Source organism: Halictus rubicundus, chromosome 18, assembly GCF_050948215.1.
Source record: "Halictus rubicundus isolate RS-2024b chromosome 18, iyHalRubi1_principal, whole genome shotgun sequence".
NCBI lineage: Eukaryota > Metazoa > Arthropoda > Insecta > Hymenoptera > Halictidae > Halictus > Halictus rubicundus.
In genome coordinates, this window is record NC_135166.1 from 2,027,931 (window position 1) to 2,041,783 (window position 13,853).

General features: G+C 47.6%; 1 protein-coding gene across 7 annotated transcripts in view; it reads right to left on the reverse strand.

Annotated features, from left to right (window-relative positions):
- The window catches only part of Atpalpha (sodium/potassium-transporting ATPase subunit alpha), a 104,984-nt gene that overhangs the window by 15,302 nt on the left and 75,829 nt on the right, over positions 1-13,853 (reverse strand). For 4 of the 7 annotated variants that reach the window (XM_076803648.1, XM_076803649.1, XM_076803650.1 and 1 more), the window contains exons 2-3: positions 2,055-2,135; positions 264-389 (exon numbers count right to left, since the gene is read on the reverse strand). In XM_076803648.1, the coding sequence (XP_076659763.1) occupies positions 264-389; positions 2,055-2,135 (207 nt within the window). The remainder of the gene's footprint in view (positions 1-263; positions 390-2,054; positions 2,136-13,853) is intronic. The other 3 variants (XM_076803652.1, XM_076803653.1, XM_076803654.1) reach the window with 1 other exon arrangement.

Genomic DNA, 13,853 nt, shown 5'->3' on the forward strand with positions numbered 1-13,853 from the left:
TTACCGACGCTTACCGACCGGTAGCTCATTAACCGAATTTCTGTCTCCGACGCTTACCGACAGAGCCGATGTTAGAGAAGGTATTTACGGTTGTGCGATCGGTAAGAAGTGTGTAGGATGATCAACCGCTACCGGTCGGTAAAGTGTTAAAATCTCAGATGACAATTTTCTTTCAAAAAGAACCGACAGACACCGCGCATAATTTAAGTAAATTATTCGGCGTTATTATAATTACGCTCGCGAGATTGTTCAATGGTACTTACGTTCTCGGGGTGCGTATGAAATCTTTGATAAAGTTCCTCGGGTGAGACTTTGTGGAAGTCGATGTCCAACTCCTGTTTCAAGTCGTCTAAATTGTCCGCCCTCCGCTTGGGGTTCTTCCGCCGCGACTGTTCAACAAACAAAGACAATTCAGTTGGTTGTTTATCGAAACAGACGTATACATAGAGGACGGGTCCGTGGGAGGGGTTAGTTCTGGTTAAAAGAGGGTTTTATTGTTCCCGAGAACCCAGGGTGGTCCTCGAGGACGTTCAGGATCAAGTACGAACAATTACTTTTTATAATATTACCGAGAACCTTGGGGATGTTATTGTTTACAACGAATGCTGGTTAAACCCTAGGATGGGAGACTCTGAAGGAACACCTTGGAACCTTGAAATACTGATCAGAGTAGTTTGGTGGAATTATTGAAAGACTTGGAAAATGTTTTTCGTAAATGTCTTGTTTTGCGAAGGATTGTTAAAGCTTTTTGCAGAAGTACTGCCAATTCCAGGAATGTTGAGGAAGATCACCGAGGAAAGGTACATTTTCTAATAATTATTTTATGAAGCCATTGTATTTTGTTGCAGAAGCACGCATGCGTAATTACTATACAGCTACTATTCGAAGCGACAACTACCGTGAGCTACGAGCTTCTCAGGGATTAGAAATATTAATTGTTTATATCGTTGACCAAGAAGATCAATCGTCTTTCACATTAGGGGTATTTTAGGGATATTTGGTTGTTTAGTAATTGTAGATCCGATCCGAAGAGCTGTTCAGGAATTCAGTGGTGAAGGAGCTATACCGGATTAGTATAATGCGTCAACACCCGTCCCACCGTTCGCAAGATGATTAATCGCGAGAATGGAAATGCAGATGGCGAATGGAGATTGGACGAATAAGACGGTAATTAATAGCTCGGTTGGATTGTAGTATTTACGGATCCTCCGACGATCGTTATTAATTAAAGGATCGTTATTTCGTGCCGGAACGCCGGGTAATCACCAAGGGACCCGTTAAACGTACATTTAGACGGTAATCCTGCGAATTTCGTGCCCGATATCAGTCAATTATCCGGAATTAACGCGTCACGAACGAGCAAGCAAGCGACAGTCGAAGAGCGATGTCTCCTTTTCCCAGGACTAAATGGTCAGGATCAGCGATCAAGGTGTGCCGGTAATATTAGTGAAAGGTGTAATCAAGACAGTGGCCATTAGAGGTTAATGGCCCACGAAAAACACACGTTCGAGAAGATGGAGGATGATCGAAAAGAGAGAAGAATCGTTAATATTAAGTCGAGGAGATTTCATAGTGCTCGGAAGACAAACGTGAAAAGTTACTAAATACAGAAAGAAGAGATTGACGATAACACAGCTGGAGAGTAGAAAAAGTATTGTGGAAAGATTTGTTAGAAAAGATTAGTTGAGTACCGAGCCTTCAGTGAAGCAGACAATTACTCCTTCGATGTGCCCTTCAAGTACTTTACAGGAATCAAAAATTTTGCAGAAATAGCAGGAATAAAAAATAGAAAATCGAAAGTAGAAGAATGTCCCGCGAAGATCGATTAGAAGCGATAGTTTTTCAAGGAGTAGTTAGTTAGTCTACCTAAGCAAGAAGAATGATTAGACCAGCACCCCGAAGAATCACCATAGATAAGAGTTCGTGTGAACGAAGAGTCCCATAGAATGTAGATACGAGGAGAGAATGATCTATCACCAACGAAGCAAGCCCCCGAAAAAATTGCGATTGTAAGTGTAGTCGCCGCGGGGGACCGGAAGTCCTCCGCAGAATACCTTGAACATCCCGTCTGCCATAATGTTGTCGTCGCGAATTTTAGGTAACGTCGCGACCCTGTACGAGTCTGAGCGGCCATGCTGTAAAAAAACGTATGACAAAAAAAAACATGAGACATATGAAATGAGTACAAAAATAGAAAATAAATCAATGCGACATCGTGATGGAAAGTATTAAAAAATAAAAGACCGCGGTACACTTGTTCGACGGGCTCGGCGGAACCTGAGTCACTGGCACGAAGAATGCTAATTACTGAATGAGACTCGTTTCACTCCATGTTCCGATGCCAGATAAGATTTAATCGTCAAGCGGTTAAAAGTTCTGTTATTATCTTAACCGGGAGATTTAACGCTAGGTTTCCCGAAACACTGAAAGCGAGTACGGTGATTTATGTCGCCAAGGCCTGGATGATAAACATAACTCCTGGACGATACAAGACGCTGACAAGACCCGCCTTGTTGACATACATCGAGAACCTGTCTATCCCAGTTTTTAAATGATATGTGCCTAAAGAAATAAATTTGTCGAGCGATTCCGCGTGTAGATGGATGTTCGTAATCTGAATAATCGTAAATGAAAAATATTAGAACCCGTCATTTTGACGTTGCCGGGCCAGCGGCGAATCAGGAACGCGTTCGGCCGACCTTCCCAACACACGTGGGCAGCGTGAAACGAACACGTGAGACCGCGGTGCAGTAGTCAGAAGCCTAATTTTCAAGAGCGACCTCGCCAGTAGCGCTCGGCTCGCTCGCTCGTTTGGATAACGACCGCTTCCGGTGCCGTTTCAATGGAGGCGTATCGCTGAAATCGCTCCACGGAATCCCGTAATCGAGGCTATCCTTGAACGAAGCACCATGGGACCGGTATATTTTCTCGCCCGCGAAAATTCAAAATTCCAAAGTTCCGTCAACCGAGATCGTTTGTCCCTCGAAATTTTCCTACGGCGCCGTGTTTCGTTATTTTTTTCTATCTTCTCGGACGCAGAAGATTCGTACACGGTGGTTCTGTTGCCGAAGAAACGAACACCGGAACTTTCTGATTAACTAATTTATAGCTCGGACACCGCTAGCGCTGTGGGGGAGCACGAGTTTTCTCTTACTTCGGGGACCACTTTCGGGATTGTGTGACACGTGCGAACGATCTGCGAAACGAACCAACCAGAACGCCCGGAGAATATTTCAAGGGATGGTTTTCGGTACCTTGGAAGGTCGACGACAATCGAGAAATTCGCGAGGGTCGCACCCCTCGTCTTCCCAGAACGAAATTTATGGGCTAGATTAAAGCCGATCGTCGACTCGGTAGGAAGAATGAAATTGTGACACCTGTCTCCGGAAAGAATTGTTCTGCTCGAAAAGTACGCGCAGGACAATACTGAAATGTGAATTCTCGATATATGTCAACAACACGGGTCTTGTGTTACGCTTACCTCGGCGTCCGAGGCCCCTAGAGCCTCGCGGCTCCTCACAGGGTATACCCCGCGGTAGTGGGGATCACTCCGCGACGTTTATCCTCTAGGCCTTGGCGACATATATCGAGAAATCACTGTAATCTCTAAGAATTAGAAATTTCTGTAATTCTGGGGCCCATGTTAGCGTTACTACCTCTGTAGGAAATTCAATGAAATTATTTTTTTCCGTCTTTCAATTTTCTTTCGCCTTTCAAATTTAAGTTGTGTATCAGATTTTCCGAATAAAAACCGGGGAGCCACGTTGCCATGCGTTTCTCCTTCTACATTAGATAAACTTAAATATACGGTGAATATTCCTCGATTAAATAAAAAATATTCCACAACCTTCACAACATAAGCGACAATACGATTCTGATAAACTCCTTCTACATTAGATAAACTTAAATGCCACGCGTTTCTCTACAGGCTGTAATTATTTTTGAAGCGGAGCGAATTGATCGCCGTCTCCCAGGCGACTATTCAGCCGAAAAGTTGCATCCCCGTGCAAGATTGCGCACAATGGCTCGACCGCGTATCGATCGGCTCTCTCAGGCACGTGTGCGCGCGATGCGATAATTGTCGCTCGTCGCGGCCGAAGATTTTGCCAGCCGCAGTGCAGTAAATTGTCTCGACCTCTCGGAACGGTGACTCCAATCTTGAACGTGTCGCGGAAACAAGTGAAATTGATTGGCGCGGGGCCAGTGGTTCTCGCGGCCCTTTCCACGCGTCGCGAACTTTAATCCGCGCGCGAACCATCGGCCGCCATTGCCGAACCATCGTTGGTTGAACATGGAAATTTATTGTTCCCGTTTATGGCTCGTGAAAGACTTCCAAACGTAGCCAAACGACACAGGAACATCTCCGTCAAGCTTCGGATACACTTTCACGGAACCAAAATCACTCTGTGCATGAAATTTCATTGACCTTCCGTATATTTCTTCCGATGAATAAAAGAAGGTACTACACAACAACCGAGACAATTTCAGGGACCCTTTTGTCAGGGAATATTTCAAACAAAAAATGTCTCTACTGTTCATTTCAAAATGGTCAAATAAAGAGACACAGGTGTTTACTCGATACATGTCCTAAACACGGGTCTACTCACGGACATGTATCGGGCAGGAGATACCCATGGAGGAGATATTCTCTCCAGGGATCTACTCTCTTCGAGAACTATAGCTCGGTGAAGAACTATAGATCGATCAGAGGAAAAATCAAACGGGTGGACACGAATGGCCCCGAAAATGGTTCGGATCGAGCGAACGGACGTAGGGCCGCGACGAATCGCGGACAGACAGAGGGAGAAAGAGAGAGAAAAGCTGGTTCTCTATTGATCCAAATGATATAGACACAAAGGTATGCGCGGCCGTTCGTCGACGATTTTAACGAGCGATGTGTGTGTCTGTGTGTGTGTATGTCGTCGGCAGTTCTCGTTCCGTCGAAATAAATTGCTTCAGATAACCGGTGTGTCATGCCCTCAGGATGCGCCGCATGACCGACATTTTAATGGGCCGCTCGCAGGGATTTCGATTTTCCGATTCGTTCGGTCCACCGTGACTAAACGTCCAATAATCCGGTGAACGTCGCGTCTATACACTCTCCCGTGTAATTACTTCTTTTCCCATCGCCGGAAACGGTAAACCGATATAAAATGGTACCCGATTAGATTGTGCCACGGAACCAGTACATAATCGTGTTTTATCGACATACCATTTGTAGAATAAGCTCAGACTATACTCACAGTTTCATTGTGACATATACAGTGACAAGTACAGTGTTTACTCGATATATGTCCAAATCCCTGTTCAGTATACCCCGCGGCATTGGGGATAGTTTTGGGGCTAGGACATGTATAGAGGTGTAATTCCCTTTGAAAATACAGTAATTTCTCTGTATATGTCGCCAAGGTCTCGACGATAAATGTCGCGGAATTGTACCATTGATGGATGTGGTACGTTTGGAGAGGGAAGCTGGACGAGCGCGATTAGCTCGGCGAAAGATTCGCGATCCACGAGCCGCGCGGATCATTCGATGATGAACGACATGCGACCGGTAACGAGCCGCTATCTCGATGGCCCCGCGTAACCAGGAAAAGCGACGGCGATCCTCGCCGGTTTATAGTCTTAACCCTGGCTCGTCTAACTCGCTGAATAATTCGCGGTAATTCAATATTCCGATGCGGACGGTGGTCGAATTAAGCGGAGTCCGAGAGCAGCGGCGGGATACGCTCGTCGGAATGCGTTTACGATTAGATAAAAACGGCCGAGACCGTGTCGACGAGAGCCGCGGAGGCTGATCGAACAGGCTCGTAAAAACTCGCGTAATTCTGTTGCCGTCTGTATATAGGGTGGCGAGGATACACGTGGCACGAATCCGACACGTTTTGTCCAACGATCGTTCCGAGGACAACGCAACTGGTTGCTCACAGTGGCGGCCCGAGTCGGGGCCCCGAGGGGTGAACATTTTGTTGGGCCCCCGAACTCGAGCTGGAAGTTGCAAGAAAACTGTGAGAAACTTGTTAGAAAGGGGGCCCCCGAAGTGACTGTTTTACTTTATGAAAATGGCAAGAACTTGCCGCCCACGTCCTTGGCAATATTTTGAAAATAATATTTGCTAAGTAATTTTTAGATTAAAGATGTTAGGATTCGTCGTTTTGAGAGGTGCCGGAAGCCCAGTGTTGACCCCGTGGTTGCTTAGGGTCCACGAAAAATCGGAAATATTGTGCCGCCTGCGAACATACTTGAGGGGTTTATGGAAATGATTCCTACGGAAACGGGGAAGACATTTTCTGGAGCACCGTGGCGGAGCTCGACGATGCGACGCCTGGCCGCACGGTCGCGCGTAAACGCGACAATTCCGCGACATGATTATCTCTCGTTGATCGTCGCACGGTGCTCCCGTCATTGAGGAAGCACGATTATGCAATTTCGTTACGTACGCACCTCGCGGACACATGCACTGCGTCCAATCAACGAAATGGGGGAGTCAAATGGACACCTTTCGGCGATAAGGTGGGACGAGCGCTCGACGGTACAATAATTGCACGCTGTTCCGAGTTTTTGAGATCTCCCAAGAATCGGTATGGATGGCAGCAATCTTTCTTTCGCTACAAACCGATCAACGAATAATTTCATATTCTCATCGGTTCGAAGTCGGACGATCTGCCTTCGCAACGATACAGTTTAAACGTGACACCGACTTCTGCTCCCCATTTAAATGCCGGAGGTTGCGCGAGAACGAGGACGCCGCGAGAAAAGTACGTGTCGAGTTTCAATAGCTGGCGCATTAGTCATCGATACACCTGATGGCTCCTATAGAAATCATATGTCGATGCGACTTTATTAATAGTCACCGTGCGAGGATTGTACAACTTCCACGCTTCTGTCGGTCAATTCGGCTCCGTAGCCGCATCGCGTGCGAGAAGAAGAAGGTCAAAAATACCGTTGTATTATTTTCGTCGAAAGGGGTTAAATTTCTATTTCAATCTGGTTCGTTGGAATTCGGGAAGAAAAATTTTTATTCTCTCTTCGACACCGAGGCAAATGAAATGATATCGAACGTAGTTGATCGCGATGGTGTCCGAAACGGTCCGAAGAAACGCGAGCGGATTGCAGTAGAAACTGAACGTGTGTCTCGGACGGGGCCCTCGATCGATGAAGCGGTCACAGGGGTGGAAGCTGAGAGGGGGCGAGACGCGGTCCGAGGAATCCTCGAAAATCCTGATCGATAGTCAAGGCTGTCGACGGCGCAGGCTAATCCAATATAGACCGCGATGAAGTCCGTAGGACGAATACGATCGACCTTATGCAAATTTCTGCGACCTGGAGAGGGAGAAAGACAGATGGGTATAGAGTGAGAGAGAGAGAGAGAGAGAGAGAGAGAGAGAAGTAGAAAGAGACGAGGGACGATTTGTACGTGTGCGCCGGACGCACACAGCCGCATAGGTGCGCGCGCCTCGCCTCGGATTCGCGCCGGGACCGGAAGTGGTTGTCGGGCAGGAAAGCGTCGAGATAAGGCCGCGTCTCGAACACGCGGCCAACGAATCGACCCACTGTTCATTTAGCAGATGAAAGCTGGTCTCGAGGTTCGAGCGAACGTTAAGCCGCGTCCACACTGCCCCACGGTGCCTGACCTTGCGCTGTTCGCCCACTCGAGAATTTTTATCTGGACAGAGAAATCATTATCTCCGAAAAAACGAAACGGAAAATCACTGGTAAAACATCTTTCGCGGGAAACCGTGATTTTTGAGCTCCTTCCGCACGAATACTTGTGATGTTCAAGGTGATGTCTACAGGGTGATGTTCAACCGCATATTTTCTTGGACTGTTTTAGGGAGGTTTCCCAAAGGAAAGTGTCGTATAATTTTTATTTCTGATGAGGGCATTAATTTCAAATACAACATTTTATATTATGTACTGTGTACGATGTCTGTATTAGAAATTCCATTTCCGAGCAGGTTCCATGGTGTCTCATAACTGGACTGCGGACTTTACGCGTGCATGGCAAAAATTTGTCGGTGAAACGCAAAGTAGAAGAAACGTCAAGTGACTCTAACGCTACTTATTATGCATTATGCACAGCTTCCAAAAATTGTAAGGAGAAGAAATCAATTTTTATGTAACTCCGTTTCCTTGATCAATGCAGACAATTTTTATTTTTCGTAGAAGATTCCATTTTCTACGAAAAAGGAATCGGTGACTCCGTGATTAGTCGATCCAGAAATTAGTTTCTCGTCATTGTTCCGAGCGATGCCGGGAACGGTGCGCATCTCGGCCACCCTCTCTCACCCTCCACGAAGGGGTGGGGTGATCCAGAGCGCCACGGACGCAACCAAGAATTTCGTCGTGGCAGACGCGACAAACCAAGCTTAATCGAGTTGCATAACAACCCCCGCCACCCCCTCGCATCCCTTGCGTTCAAGGGGCGGTGGGTATCGTATCCCGGAAAGGGATGCTCGACGGGTTAACTCGAAATTCTAACGAAGTCTGTCCCGCTTAACCTAATTCGATTCTCCTCGAGAGAACGGGGACTTGGTACGCCGGCGGAAAGGCGCAGAGTTTCCGGGAGGGGTGTGCTGCGGGGGATGATGGATGAAAAGGTCCGCGCCGTCATTACGATTCTGTTGGAAACGCGGCGCTAATGGCGCCACACGGTAATGTGACAAGTTTCGGGAGGTGTTCCGGGAAAGTTGCCCCGGGATTTCAAGAGCTCTGGATTTCTTAGGGTGTGCCCGTTTCATATCGAAGTGACGCGACACATTCCACGGCCGGAGGGATTGCGACAGGTTCTTCCGATTACGACAGCAGCATAATCTAGGTGACTTCTCTTTGGATAGTCATCTTCTCGAACGCTTCCCGCTTCCGTATGTTTCAGCTCCGCAAAGGGACGAGGTGATTCGCAGATTCTCGGAGAGACTGTGATCGTTCTTACATTGAAAATAAAATGACGCGATGGAAAAGCTCCTGCGATAAGGAAGCAGCTCCGCTTTCGAGTCATAGAGTCCCTGTGCCAAACGTGCTACGAATTCATGGTCGATTAATATTCCTGCTGGCCAATTTTTAGGCACATTGGATACGAAAGTTACGCCTTTTCTTCTAAATCGTGGAGTTTGAATATTGTTATTGTCTTCGTGCGATTTTCCACTACGGATTTTATGAATCTGTACCAAAATATGAATGAGCACAAAATTGTGCAAGCATTCCAAGAATTGAAGAAGAAAGAGGAAATTGTAACTCCTGCTGTACAGAATCGATTCAGAAAATTGTTGTGCCTTTGCTGCAAGCAGATCCGATCTGCAGAGGGTTGTTACCCGGAGGCAAAGGAACAGCGACAAGAATGGAATTTGAAAAACGGATGAGGACAAAACTGCGCAAGCACTCCAAGAATTTAACAAGATAGACAGAATTGTAACTTTTGCTGTACAGAATCGATTCAGAAAATTGTTGTGCCTTTGCTGCAAGCAGACCCGATCTGCAGAGGGTTGTTACCCGGAGACAAGGGAAGGATTCGTATCGAGTTGGGAAGCTAACCGAACTGGGGACCGAGGAACGGGGACACGACCGGGAAACTCATGTATGTAGGAGTAGTGTGCAGCCGCCGCCCGAAGCGTTGGTTCGGCGAGGGTGGTCGCGTGTCGCGGCCACATATCCTCCGCGACGCGACGCGAGGTGCACGAGGTTTGAGGCCGACGATTTAAATGAGCCCCCGGGGCCGTGTCCGCAGACGGGGACGCTTGTATCGATGGTACCGTACCATTCTGATCCAGAAACGGTTCCCTTCCGCCCCCGGAATCCCGGACCCGGCGCGCGTTCCGCTTTCCATTTCTCTCTTTTTCAGTCTCAGTGGCGGGTCGATGAGGACGGGAGCCGTCGTCGGAGACGCGCATGCGACCTAACCACTCTCCGACACCCACCCCCATCACGGATCAATACCCAACCAGGCCACCTACTCTCCACTCTCTCTCTCTCTCTCCCTCTCTTTCTCTCTCTCTCTCTTTCATCCCCCTCTCTCTTTCCGCGACGGTGCTCGTACACCATGCAATGCAGGTGGCTGCGTTGCAGGGTGCACGCACGGGACACCCTGGCGCCGACGAGCTGCAACACAGATATCTTGATCTATTCAACGGCCGAGAACGCCATTCTTTCCCGCGAGTGTTACGCGACACAGAATTTCCTAGCCCAGTTTCCCTTCTTCTGTTCTCCCGCCTCTCGAAAGGGGTTCGCGGGGGTTGAAACGCGGGTTCGCACCTCGCCCAGAGAAGTTGCTGATTGAAATTAATTTACCTACTCGTTGCTGCTGTATCGGGCGGAGAATTCTCCACTGTATCTTGCCTCTCGGCTTCGCACGGAAGGCTCCCCGTTTAGGGGTGGAGTGCTCGAACGCGTAATCGAAGAGTTTCTATTTGACTTTGAGGATCCCGGCTCCGGGGGTTGGAACCTGTTCGCACTTCGTCGGAGAAGTTTCCGCAGGAAATTCGTTCGCTTCTTCTCGCCATGGTCCTTTAACGCTGGGTTCACGCGGCACTGAAGGCGACCATTTTGCGATGCTTTATGAAAATAACAAGAACGCGCTGCCCACACTTTTAGAATCTTGGAATCTTGATAGTTTCAAATTGAAAATATCGGAACCTGCCATTTCGACCTCGTAAACCCAGTGTTGAGGCCCTGTTTAGGGGTGCCCCGTTAGGGGTAACATTTTCCTACCGCGTTTCGTCCTCGTTTCCGAAAATTGTACTCCCGGAGGTTGAAACGGGCTCGCGATGCAAAAGAGTGAACAACAGCAACAAGAATACCGGCAGAGAAAGCAGCTAAACAACATCGAATCGCTAGCCGCAATAAAATAAATTTGTCGGAACCTTATTTTAGAGATGAGAAAGGAGATAAAGGGGTCGCTTTCCTCCAAACTAAAAGATTGTTTCCGGAGGCAGCACCCCTGGAACGGTATCAATCTAAGATAGTAGCGACAGTAAACAGAAGTCACGGGGATCTTCGTGTAAATAAAAAACGGCAATATACTTGTGCGCGTCCCTGGCCGCCTAAGGGATCCAATACGCTTCGCCCGAGGGATAGACACGGTTATCCAGGGAGAACCGCACCGACGGCAATAAACCTGAATATTCTATTTGCGTTGCGGCGCGGCGTGTCCCTTCGGGGAGAGCACCGTTCCCGTACACGCACGCACAAACACCAACTCTCGAGCGTATCAGTTCGATCTAGCCGGGCCGTAGATCGTACGATCGTATAACAACCACGGAAATTACGGACACGTCTATAAACAGGAACATTAGATTTCCTGTTTGCGTTCTTATTTGTTCTCCCCGGTGAGCACACACGCCGGGGTTAATACATGTTGATTGAAATCTATCGGACCGTGTCCTTACACTGTGCGTGTGCGTGTGCGTGCGCGTGTGCGTGTGCGTGTTTGTGCGCGCGCGAGCAAGTAATAAAGCCAACAGCTCTCTGCGGATACAACAGGAAAGATTTCCCGTTTGTGTTTCCTGCCACCCCTGCCCAATCAGTAATGCCGGTGTGTGTGTGTGTGCGTAGATTTATAGATAGCTGGCACGTTTCCCGAAACTAACCCCACGTGTTCGGGGGTTGCACCCCTCCGGTTCCTCCTTTCGAATTTTTAGCAAATTCCCCTCGGTCCCGTTCAATCCCGGCGATTATCGACCTTGGGGGTGGATTAGGTTCGCGGGGGAGGCGTGTCTACGAGAAATAGAAAACACTGTTCAGCCGCGATCTTCGGCGGCGCGGAACGGTGACGATTATGGGAACGATTAACCCTTAAATGCATGAGCGGGGTCCGCAAAGGATCCCACTGTTGGCTTTTGTGTTAACATTTTTAGCCGCGCCATTTGTGAACTGAGAGCTCAGCTATTTGCTTCTGTCAATAGTTAGGTTATGTCTAATGTGTTTACAGAAATAAATTGTTGCTGTAATCAAAGTTAGCAAGGAATTAGGTAAGATGTATGTATTCATGTTCCTAATATTTAGTATACCTATGCACTTAAGGGTTAAGGAAGCCGTTTTCAACCCCCTCGGAGAACCATTCGAGGAAAGCAACGAATGCGAATTTAATTGGTCTCCCCTGTTTTCGTCGGACGATACAGACTCTCTCCCTTTCTCTTTTTTCTTTTTCGGTAGCGTTTGCTCCTTTTATTTCCGTCCCGGCAGACAACGCGAGAAACCGTCTCGTCCCGTCTCGGCTCGTCTCCGCGCGTTTTTGTTCCCCGTTTTAACGACTTCTCCGCCGGCTTTCCTGTTTCTATGTCGACGAGGGGTAGTTGGAACCACGTCCAACCAGGTCACCGAGCACTCTCGTCCTCGTTCGCGCACACGTAACCAGCACGCGTCGACAGACAACGGGGACATCCTTCGACGTCCTGCACTCGCTTTCCGCGGTTTCTTCTTTCAACGCGATCGCCGCTGGACCAGTTTAACCTTCCACGCAACACAGTATACAGCTGGGAGCAAAATTGAACCCATGGAACCATTCGTTTCAAGGAATCATTATCCGCGCAACTTATTAACACTAAACCTGCCTCCCTAAAAGCGTTAAAAGTGACTTAAAACTGATACATGTTGGCTTATGAAAACGACGAGATTGAATTTAGTTCGATTTTGTGCGGTTTTATGCTCTAGTGAATATATTTAACACTAGGTTTACGGAGCACTAAAAATGACTATTTTACATTTCCTTGTAAAAATAACATGAATATATCTATCAAAATCTGTAACCATTTTTTAAATAATATATACCTAAGGAAATCAATTTGCTGAATAATTCCTCACGGATCCATGTTTGCTCAATATTCGTGAATTAAAAATATTAGAATCCGTCATTTTGACGGGTCCCGTAAACCTAGTGTTAAGCTGAAAGCTTCTTGATAATGTCAGTAATTGTAGAATGAGAAATCCGGAACCGGTTATTTTGATCGATTTTTTGATTTGGTAGGTTTAGTGTTAAGTCAGGGAATAAATAAACAATTTGCCACTGTCTCGCCAGAATTGGACCTCCTGAGATCAGGCTAACAGCGGCGCGATACGATTATTTCAACAATAGTCGTGGATTAACGAGGACAGAGAACGCGGAGAAAATTCGAGGGAGGGTTTCTCTGCCCCTCGCCACTTCCCCGGCCCTCCCCCAACCTCCACTAAGGACCCGCACGAACCCTGAATATTAGATTCCGGGAATTCCCAAGTTTCATCGTAAATTCTCCCCCGAAACGAGCGAAGAAACTCGGGGAACACGTTTCGTTGGCGCAAAAGCCCGGGTGTGTCCCGAGCACGTGAGAAACGAGCGGGGAAGAAGAAATTGAATCATCCCCGGACCAACATGGCGGACCCGGAACCAGGAGCGAATGGCAGAGCGAAAGAACCCCTGGAAAATAAGCTATCTTTTCACCCTTAATAACTGATTTAAAATTCGGAGAGAAATGTCTCGAATAAAGCTAGCTTGCAGCTTCGAGCAGTAAACAAGTAATAACTGAGAAAATAAAAGGTTCGGGTTTTTCACCCCCAAGTTACCCTCGAACGAAGGGGTAGAGATGTGAAATTTTACAGAACGGTGTTTCAGGCAACGACAATTGTTCAGCATAAAAATAAAAAAGGGCATGGTGCCCGTGGCGCATGGTGGTTTACCCCTGTTAGGTCTTTGCCGCGGCGTGCAATGTTTGTTCGGAATCGTTAGGTGCTTCACCCTGTACATAATATCTATCCGCACGTTAGATAGTTCGCGAAAGGGGGCGGCTAAAAATAGGAGGACTTACCGAAACTTCGCGCTTTGCCGGATCCCGCATTCATCGCCGAGTGTAAAGCGAAAGCCGCTCTCGTCCCGCCATTAAATATGT